Below are 10,833 nucleotides of genomic sequence, written 5' to 3' on the forward strand. Positions count from 1 at the left end.
CCTGAATTTTGATAGTGTGTATATGGAAATGGAAATTGCTTTCTCCGCTTTATTTTTCCTCATTCACTATTGATTCCCACCTCCCCCCCCAGCTTTTTTTTTTTTTTTTTAATAAAAGTAAATGGAGAGGAAGAGCATTCTGGTTGCACCTGTCTGTATTTCCCTGTGACAGGGACTTCAAGGATATGCCTGAGCTTGGTATCGAGCAAGGGTCAACCTCTGATAATTCGACTGAACCCTGTGCTGTGGAACGGTGCTGCTGGGAGTCAGTTGGGGTGGGTGGGGCAGCAAGACTGACTACATGGAAAAAGCCTGCTGGATTAGGGGAGCTCCAGGGACAGTCAATGTGTAACCCTGCCCTAAAGTATTCAAATCTTCTGTGCCAAGGTGGGCAGAATCTTGAGGGAGTAGGGGTAGGGAGGTCATCGAGTTAATTCTGTACAAACAAAAGAAGACAAACAGTTTCATTCCTCCGAATACCACACACACATGCACCCCCTCACTCCATCCCCGCCCCTTCTCCTCCGAAACGCCCTTTGGGCCCATCCCTTGTTGGGAAACGCACTCCTGTGAGCATTAGACACACAGGCTTAGCAAGTGGACATTTTGTGGGCGAGAACTCATCTCCCATAAGCAGAAGGGACTTCTGACCGGCACCCCTGCAAAGTGAGCTGTGAGTCAGGAACACTTTTTGAGACCTCCTTGTAAGTTGTTTTGAACAGGCGTAGGTGAGAAATTTTGAGTCTGGTCCTCAAATCCCTACCTAATCTTCTGGAGGATTCTAAGGTAGAAACTTAGGGCATTTTGCCTGGTATCTCCCTGAAGATGAAACATGTCATGCCCACACAAATACACAAGTGAAAAAAAAAAACTGAGGATACTTAATTCACCCTGTTGCTCAGTATTAAAGTTTGTGAGGATAGGGCCCCTGGGCCCAGATTCCTCTGATATTCCCTCTTTAGGTGCAATTATTTCCCTTTCGGTCTCTGCTGTAGTACTACCGTTTTGTCTGTATCCAAAGCCTTCCACTCAGGTCCTACAAGAGGTTGTCATATTCCTAGTGTCATATACTAGTGTCATATTCCCCAGGAACCATTTGGGAAAGAACTGAAGTGCCTCAGAAGGTGATGACATATTTGCCATGAGCTCTATACACAGAATAACCTGTACTTCTGGCATCTTCCCAGGGACAAAAGGCCAGCCAGTGATGGAAACCGTGCTAGTGACCTCACTCAGTTTGCTTTGCAGATAAATCTGAAACTTATAGAAGAAAAGATCTCCACTCTTGGGGAAAAAATATTTTGTGCAAATATAGCTAAGTGGTTTTCCCTTTTCTCGTCTTGTCCTCCATCTTCTGAAGCGTGTACCTGCCTGCATTCTTCAGCAGGAGGATCTGAGACTTCTCCCCCAAAGGCGGGGTAAAGTCTGTCTAAGAGCCAAATCATAGTGTTCAAAGTCTAATGGTAAGAGACGTTGCCCATCATAAACTATGACAATAGGTCAAGGACTTCTAAAAGTGAAGTGGTGAGAAACTCCCTTCTTTTTCCTTATGCTTCTTCCCAACTTGTGCTTTCAAGTGGGTTCAGTCATTGGAGTTGCTGGTTATTAACAGCGATAATTATACTGCTTTTACCTAAAGGAATAATACACAAGGAATCAGAATAAACAAAAAGGGAGAAAAACCTCAGAGGTATCAATTTTAATATCTTTGAAAGCCAGAATGACAGCACAGTTGACCAGTTCCAAAATGCCACAGCACTAAAAGGGAAGAGATGAAGGTTCCGTAAGAGGATTGTGAGAAGTCTTATTTTAAAAAAACCTCGGGATAAAGAATGCCCTTCAATACGGAATATTTCAGAGACACGCCACGCCTCCAGAATCCAGAGGAAAAACAGAAGTCAAATAGCAAGACGCTTTTGCAGGAGTGTTGAAACGAACAAGAAAACATTTTATTTTGAAAATACAGTCTTTAAAGATAAATTTGGCTTCCATTTCCCATACCTAGGTGCATCCAACAAGGTACAAAAACAGACGAAACAAAACAACAAAACAGAGACCCTCGACATTATGTACAGAGCTCTAAAATGAGCTGTGAATATCTACAAGAAACTAGCATATGCGCTTTGTGAAAGGATGTACTTGTGTGGCTTTCTACAGTTCTCAGTCCTGGGGAAGGAGAGTTAACCCCCTGAAGCTGCAGGTGCGGCTGCAGCCGGGGAAGAGCTGGGGTCAGTGAAGGGTTGGGGGCGCCCCACCCCCACGGGTGGGAGGCTGGAGAGGTGTCTGGGGAGTGGGGGCTGGCGGCGGCGGCCCGGACAGATCCGGGGCTTCTCTAGAAGTCCTGCCGCGGGGTGTGAGTCAGGCTGTGCCGCCGCAGATCACAGTTTCGCCTGAACACTTTGCCGCACTGCTCGCAGCTGTAGGGCTTGATGTCTGTATGGGTGAGAAGGTGAGTTTTCAGATTACTTCTCTGATTAAAGGTTCTTCCACATGTGGGACATTTGTGTGGAGATTCCTGTTCAGATGTGAAGCAAGCAAAGGATTAATCCTTCACACCACCACGGCACCCTTCTCAACAGACTCTGTCTTATCGGCATCACAAGCGTTAACAGAACACGCGCACGACAACAAAGAGGGGACTTGCAGCAACAAAGCTGCGCTCCTAATCCTCCAATCGCGAAAACTCAGGCAGGGGCACACACAGGGGCCTGATCACCCTGATAACCGCCGGTGGCCACTGCTGTGGGCTTTGCGATTTCCAGCTCTTTACATTTCATCACCATGTCATAGGCAGGAAAGGGGGGAGGGAAAAACTCTAATCCTCTCTTAAGGAACAACATTCTCCCGGGTAATAAGGCCCCTCTTTGGTGCAAAATTAAACTATTCCTCAATGTTCTGAAAACTACAAATTATGAGGCTCCTGGGAGAGAGAGCATATGGGATTTCACCATGCCTCCATTATCGAAATTACCTTTATTTCCTCCCAAACACGAAAGCTTTAAATGCAGGGCACATCAGGTGAAAAAAGAAATAAAATTCTAAAATTAGGATTCAGAACAATGAGAGTGGCCTCTTCTATAAGAAAAACACATACACGTTTCATGTTAAATAAAATTAATTTCATGTATAAAAAAATCGAGTGTTGCTTTCTCCACCTAGATAGCTGATCTAAATAGAGCCTTTTATGAGAAAGAGCCTGCCACTGAACACCTTTTGTAGAGCAAAAATGATAAAACAGAACCAGTCACTGCTTTAAAACAAGAAAACAAACTTACCTGCATATGTAAAGTTTTGTGAACAGCTAGAGTTCTAGACTGACAAAATCCTTTCCCGCACTCCTGACATTTGAAGGGCTTCTCTTTGGAATGGATATACCTGAAAATCAACATAAGGTCTCATTGAAATGGCTTTACCACCACGGTGAGAAGTTTCTTTTGACAATTGCTTTAAATGAAGTGGTGAGGGGGAAAAAAAGAAAAAGGATTTCCATTATTTTTGTTTTTACATCGCCCCCCCCCCCCCACCTGTGTAATTCTGTTTATGGTTAACCTCAACTAACAGACTCTTCAGAACATTCACCCGACCGGCTTTATCTACACTTGATCGCCCTCTCTGGTGTATTCTGGAGCTTGAAGCCCTGCCGAATGAGCTCTTTCTGCCCTCTGCGGCTCTCTCTGAGATTTATTTATTTTATTTGTTATTTTATTTTTTTCTCTCTGAGATTTAAACTGGTCAAATCAGGACGTAAGGCAAGGCTGAGTTTAGGGGGACCAATTTTAGCGAACCCCTTGGAAGCCACGGAGGTTCCCTACAGAAGTCCTACCTTGGGGTAACAACAACAAGTAGAGTCCAGGGAACAGATACGGTCATCCCCACTCCTGGGAAGTTTTTCCCGGAGGAAAACACTGATATTATCGTATTTCTTCAATTGCCTTTGATTAATGCAGAGTTGAGAGTGTGGAGGGGGTGTGGGGAGCAGTTCCTAAATTCTGTAATCTCAAGAACCCCACAAATAAGTTTAAAAGAAAGGTTGCTATGGCAGGCTCTGGGGTGCACCTGGGGGCCAGTCGGGGAAGGGAGGGAACCGAGTGGTGGCCACGGTAGATTAACAGAACCGGTCCCAGGGCAGGCGGTACCTGGACCACCAGAGGAAGGTCTTCCAGGCTCCTGGGCTCTACCTGCCCCACCTCCTAAGGTCCACCTGGTGGAAACTGGAAAACCGCTCCTGGAACCAAGAGCAACCCAGCATATTTTAACTACCTAAGGATGGGAGGACCCTCCCTCATCCCAAATGACACTGCAGCAGGGGTCCCTGCTGAGGAAAAAGGTAAAGGTTGGGGGTTGGTTACAGCTGGACGGGAAGGGCGTTGGGGGGGAATATAGTCTAGTTCTGAGAGGATTTTAGTGACACTTGGAACGTCTATCAAAACTCGATATTCTGGATAAATTGTCCTCCCCTCCCCAGGCCACCCTCCTTCCCCACCTTACCTGTGATCCCGCAAGTGATCTTGCCTCCGGAAAGCCTTGTGGCAGATGTCACACGTGTAGGGCCTCTCGTCGGTGTGGGTCCTCTCGTGGATGAGCAGGTTGTAGGATTTGGTAAAGTGTCTGCCGCAAAACTTGCAGATAAACTCTTTTTTCGTTTTGGAGGGCAACCTCCCTCGGGAGGGCTTTCTGTCCGGAGTCAATTTACTGAGGCTGGAGATGGGGCTCCCCAAGCCCGGGCTCAGCTTGCCCAGGTCTCCTATCTTAGGGGGATCCTCTTGCGTGGCGGCCACGGCCAAGTTGGCAAAGTCAAAACGGGGCCGGTCCTTGTGCAGGGCCGGGAGGACGTGGGCAATGGCTCCCTGCTTGGGGTGGAAGAGGTGGGTGGTAAAGGGCAGAGCCGGGAAGGGGAAGCGGGCATCCACGAGGCCCTGCGCCGCCGCCATCTCGGTGATGGTGGAGCGGGTGATCTCGTGCACGTTGGGGTACCCCAGAGTCCAGTGGTTCATGTGCATGGTCTGCACGGCGCTGAGACCGTACAGGCCCTGCAGGTGGTCCACCGCGGCGGGGAAGGTGTTCACGGCCTGCAGGAAGGAGTAATTGGTGAGCTGCAGCGACGGGTGGAGCGGAATGGGCGCCGGCAGGGCTTTGCTCCCCATTTTCCGGGATGTTGCAGGGCGGAGGTAGCCACCCTTTTTTTCCAGGACTCAGAGGCGGGTGGGCGCGGGGCTCCGGCGAAAACCCAGGACTACGGCACGCGGAGAGAATCCTAAAGATGGCTGGGGGAGAGAGGGGAAAGTCGTGACTATTATCCAAGCCCGCTTGGTCTGTCCCCTGGCGCCGCGTGGGCTTCCACACCTTCCAAAACCCCCTCCCCACCCACTCCAAGGCCCCCCCGGAAGGAGCGGTGACGGGACCTTGGCGCGCCTGCCGGGCGAGTTGACACCAAGCTCAAGCTCAGTCCCGAGGGCCAGGGTTTCAGGCGTGGTCCCGAGCGAGAGCGGGTGGCCCGTGGGAAGATCGGATTCCGGGCACGCACGGATTCCAGGAGCAGGAGACCCGGGCCGGGGAGGAAGAAAGGCGGGCAGGGGGCTCCAGGAGGCACCCAGTCCAGCCCACCCACCCCCTACCGGGTGGGGCGAAGCTTGGTCATCCCTGACACCCCGCTGTTCCAGCGCCCGCCGGGCCCGGCCGAGCCTCGGTCGCACCGAGCCTCCGAGGTCCCCGGAGACGGTGCGTCGTGGGTCGGACCCGGGCTTGAGGGCCCGGCTCAGCCGGAACGGCTCCTACCGCCGCGCCCGAGCCCGCGGCCCTGCCGCCGTTCCTAAGCGCTTGCCCCGGACCGCGCCGGAGGTGTGGGTGCGCAGCCCGGGGACGCTTTGCGGTCCTGGGCTGCCTGGCCCTCGGAGGGGCCGCCTTGCCCGGTGCTGACCTCAGAGGTTTTCTTTTTCCTTCCTCTGCCTTGGTCCCATTTATCAGCGGTGACGGGCCACAGGAAAGAAAAGTGACACCTCGGGGCCAGTGAGGCCTGGAATCGCCCCCTCCTCCTTCCCAGGGGCCGTCCCCTCCCACCCCCCACCAAGATCCCTTCCAGATGGTTCGGGCTCAGACAGGGGAGGGTGAGGGGGTGGCTGAGGCCGGAGCCCGTTCTCCCAGACCCAGCGCCCAGCTCTCGGGAGTGCCCGAGCGCCTCTCGACCTGGCCCCCGAGCGGCTCCTACACCCGGGAGGCCCCAGGAAAAGAAGAGACAGGGTTCCCTGGGGAGGAAAAGGCAAGGAGCAGCAGGGGAGCCGCTCTGCCAACCCGACGGAAGCTTGTTTATCGGCCTGCAGTAGAGGGCGACGCTGCTCCTGCCCCTGGGAAGCCCGCCCGGGTCGTCGGCCTTGGGCCTAAGCAGGGCGCACGCGCTTGCCTCTCCCTGCACCCCCAATGGCAACGCGGAGGTCTGGTTTCAGACCCCGTTTCCCGCGGCACCTCACCTGCTTTCAGAGCAGGCCCACCTTCTCCCACCGCCAGCCCCCTTTTTAGCAGCCAGGGGTGCCAGCTCGGTGGCCCGGCCCAGCCTCTGAAGGCGGCTCCCCAGGTGCGGGAGTCACAAGCTAAGCGCTTTCCCTGGAGAGGGGCAGGCTGGCCTGTCTGAGCCATCAACCTTTACGCCGGGCTTTTGAACCCAGCAGGAAGATGAGAGAGTCTGTCCAGACTTCATTGCGCACTAGCCCTTTCTGCGCCTAAATGTCCTTCTCTAGTGTTGGCTCTTTCTGAGGACAGGCTTAGGGGGCTGCGCTAATGACACAGCGCTCCGGCCAGGCAGAATCTGGCGGCCTCCGCGAGGGCCCACACCTTCCCTCCCTCCTCCTCTGTTTGAAACGGCTGGGAGACAGCGATTTATTAACGAACCGCTTCTGCCTGGTGGTATGCGGTCTGGGAGTTGAGGTCGGGAGTTAATGAGAGGTGTGTAACAGTCAGGGGGTCTCAGTCAGACCATTCAACCGAAACTGTAAACCTCCATTAGTAATAAACTTTCCCACCACAAATCACAATTCATTTTTCTTCAGTGGCAACCCTCAAGCCCTCTCCTAGAGAGGTGGGGGGGGGGGGAAATGGATTCTACTAACATCTCTGGTAATCTATCTGATTGTTTTCCTCTTCCATTAAAAATAAGAAGTTACACTATTTCCTTCCTTTTGCATAAGAAAGATTTTCTAGAGATTCAAAATATTATTTTTCCCCTAGTATTAAAAAGTGGCCTCCCCACATAGAGAGGAAACCCGAATTATTATTTGGGTGTATTCCCAGACTGGATTTCTTAGAAATAAATACAGGAGGCAAAGTGCAATTCCCACCACATTCTCCTTGTAAGTATGTGCATGTGTGTGGGGTGTGTTGCAGATGGAAGGAATAGCATGACTTGTGACTTTGATTCCAAATGCATAAAGTGAACTCTGCCGTAAAGGTTATATGTTAAATCTGCCAGCAGAAACTTGAGAGCCATCTTCCTTCCCTTTTCACTGAATGGTTTATAACCCAAATTATTACCTCTGTTATAATTCAGCTTCATGGTGGCACAAAAGTGCTGTTTCATAGTATGTGTTCGTTTTGATTTGCAGGACAAATAGTTTCCTCATAGAAGACGACAAGCAAGTCCTTCACAAACAGAATCACCCTAAATATTCATTAAACTTTTTTCCCATAAGTAATTAGGGAGTTTAGGTTTTCACTCTCCTAAATATCAAAAGATACTTTAAGTCAATGCAGAGATCTAAAGTACTTTCGTTTTTGTCTAGAGCTGAGCGTGGAGTTCTCACACTCAGTTTCAGGCAATAACAGCCATCATCTGCTGTCACTTCTTCACCACCCTGTTCCAGAACATTGGTTACTTTTAATTTTGCAAGGAAAGAAACTTAAACCAAACGAAAAGACATAAATATTACGGTGGAATTGAGGCTTGTTTTCTTTCATCAGTCTTCTTCACAAGAATTTCCAGACATGTACAGAAGTTTTGTAAAATTTAGCTCACTGGCTGTCAACAAGTGAGAGGTGTACATACTAATTTCAGTGCAGTGAAGCATTCAAAACATTGGAGGGAGAAAAAAATGGTAATTTGATAAGGAGTCTCGCTCTTTGGTAATATGTTATTACACTGAATTATCTAAAAATAATATACAGTCAGGGGTCATCTGCTAAAACCTGTGGGTTGGTGTCTGAGAGAATTGACTGATGGCTCCATAGGCTCGCTGAATTTCAGCCCAAGCCACAATAAATTTTACGTTAATCAGAGAGCTATACTCCAAGTAGATTTAAGAGATCATTTTTTTAAAAAACAGAAAATAAAAATGGGCAGACTGGGTCAGGTGAATAGAGAGAAACCACCGCGAAGTTCCTGCCCCTTCGCTGCGCCTCTGCCTTCCCAAGGAGTTAATTAAATTAAGATGCCTTCCGCATAATCTGGGTTCTGTTTCTCTCTGCTCCCTCGCTCCCTCTGCATGAGTAATTTTCTTGTTCTGCTCGGGACTGCAGTTTGTTTAGCAGAGAAAGTAGCTGTCTGCACCGTTTCGCTCCGGGAAACTCCAGTCCTCTTTTGTTCCCCTGCTAACAGGTAGGCAGACAGAGCCAGCGCACCCTCCACAAACACTTTTTTCTCCCTCCTCACTCTACAGACGCAACACCGTTCTCTTTGCTATTTCTCGAGAATCCCAGCGTTTAAACCCCAGGGGGATTTGCCTTCTGCCCGCCTCCGCCAGAACTGGAGGGTGGGAAGAAAATCAAAAGGCCGGCACAAGGTTGGAGAAGTATCTAGGACTGAACTATTACTTTCCTCCTGAAACGCTCTGGCTCGGCACGCACCGTGTGTCCCGGCCCGTCTGCGCTGCCGCGGCTGCCCCTGAACGGCTGCCCCCTGCTCTGGAATACTATGTCAGGGTACGGGCAAAAAAAGAGGGGGGGGGTGTTGTGGGGTTTTATCTCAACGTATGTAGATCAGCTTTTAGAAGAAGCTTTGCTGAGGGCTTCGATTCAGTGTTGCAAAACAAAACTAAAAACAGTACGCGAAAGCGCGTGTTGTGTGTTGTCTGGGAGTGGCGAGCCTGGGATCCCATAAAATGAAAAATACAATGCCCAGGGAACGCATCCATGTGATTTCTTTTACCCGAGTCCGGAACTTGTGGCACGCCGGGCCGAGACTCGGAGCGCCCCGGCTGCAGCCTGCTTTCCTTAGGGCGGCTGCAGCCCCCTTCCCAGAGTGGACACTCACCTCCAGCAAAAAGGTCCGCCTGGGCAGCGCCACTCAGACCTGGTCCAGGCAGTAAGGCGCACAGCTTGGAAAGGTCATTGGTTCCACTCCGGCCAAACTGCTTTTTCCGCGCGGAGTCCCGGGAGCCGCGGACATGATCTGGAGGACGACGGGCAGCCAAACCGAGAGCGGATCCTCGCCTTCGTCTGTGGACGTAGAAAGTGCAAGGACCCGGGGATGGTAGAAGCCCGCGCTCAGCGCTCGCCCCGAACCTCGCGCCCCCGCGAACCTCTCGCCGCCGACTCCGGGTAAGGTCGGAGCCTGCAGCCTCGCAGGGCCATCACCCTCCAGCAGCAGCGAGCGCGCCGAGCTCTGTCCCCGCCCGCGTCCCTCCCCAGGCTGCTCGCGGCCCGCGGACTCCGGCTTTAGTAGCAGCCCCGCCTCCCCTTCGGGCGGGCGTCCCGCCGCCGCGCGGGGCCCCCTGCGCCCAGGCTCCGCCTCCGCGCCCGGCGCCCGCTAATGGTCCACTCTGTTTACTTGTGTTTGGATAGCAACTGAGTCTTAAAGGCACAGGTTTGCTCGAGGTTTCCCTGTTACAGAGGCAGAGCCAAGGCGACGCGGTTCAAAACTCACACACAAACACAACGCCCGGCCCCTTCCTTCTCTGTGCCACTTTTCCTTATAATGTTGGAAGCTGCACAATTGGCTTTCTGCCTTCCGAAGACCCCCGCCGAGAAACCCAAAGGGCATTTTTGTAGCTTTACTTGGCGCGCTCGCAGCGTTAATTTCCACATCTTAACACGTTTAACATAACTACCTTCTTCATAGGTAAAATCAGTCACTTTTAGATTGTATTCTCCAGAATATATCACCCTTCCCCCAATTTTAAATACAGTTTTGCACATACTTATGGTCAATTATGACTGTATGGCTAGTCTGCTTTCGCCTGCTGTTTTCAAAACGAAGTTTGTTTATAGAGGTGACAATTGACCAATTTCGTAATTACTTTGAAGACATATGTGGAATATCCCAGGAGAAATTTCTTCCGAAATTTAAGCTTTAATCAGCCAGTGTACCTTTCATAAGAAGTTAACCAACTTGGTTAAAGGGGTGGGCATCTGCAACCCATTGGCAAACAATAAAGAATCCATCTGGAGTGGGTGAAGACCAATCATTTAAAATATTTAGGAAAATACAGTTCCAGCGTCTCAAACATGTACATCTTCATTCCCGGGGGGGGCGGGGGCAAGAGTTCATTGTTCAGTCGCCAGGAAACTTAATCGAATTTGAAGTGTAGTGATACATTTTTTCAGGTTCTTCTAAAGATTTGGTCTTGTGTGAGTGTAATTGCAGAACGCACTTCAGCTACTCTGGAAGTAGGGTGACCGAGTGACAGAAAGGGGATGACATACTCTCATTTTAAACAGCCTCTTTCCAGATGAGATCTGCTGAGCAACACTGAGCGAAACGCCCTTCGTCCCAGACGAGTTCGCCAGAGGCGATTTACATCAGCCCCCTGCAAGTCGGCGCTTTGAGGGGCACAGATCTGCAAGCCAAGAGGCAGTACAATTCAAAGGTGTACCGCCAAAATATGGTTTTGAATGTGCCGCCCCAAATCT

General features: G+C 50.8%; 1 protein-coding gene across 2 annotated transcripts; it reads right to left on the minus strand.

Annotated features, from left to right (window-relative positions):
• Positions 1 to 1,927: 1,927 nt before the first annotated feature.
• On the minus strand, positions 1,928 to 5,263 carry OSR2 (odd-skipped related transciption factor 2). 2 transcript variants are annotated; one of them, XM_043880311.1, is made up of 3 exons: positions 4,489 to 5,263; positions 3,276 to 3,375; positions 1,928 to 2,433 (listed from the first exon to the last, which is right to left on the minus strand). In XM_043880311.1, exons 1-3 carry the CDS (start codon positions 5,142 to 5,144, stop codon positions 2,359 to 2,361), a joined length of 831 nt encoding a protein of 276 aa, XP_043736246.1. In that variant the 5' UTR covers positions 5,145 to 5,263; the 3' UTR covers positions 1,928 to 2,358. The 2 variants fall into 2 exon arrangements, with proteins under 2 accessions (XP_043736246.1, XP_043736245.1); XM_043880310.1 differs by having other exon boundaries at positions 1,928 to 2,515.
• Positions 5,264 to 10,833: the final 5,570 nt, after the last annotated feature.

Source organism: Cervus elaphus, chromosome 21, assembly GCF_910594005.1.
Source record: "Cervus elaphus chromosome 21, mCerEla1.1, whole genome shotgun sequence".
Taxonomy (NCBI): domain Eukaryota; kingdom Metazoa; phylum Chordata; class Mammalia; order Artiodactyla; family Cervidae; genus Cervus; species Cervus elaphus.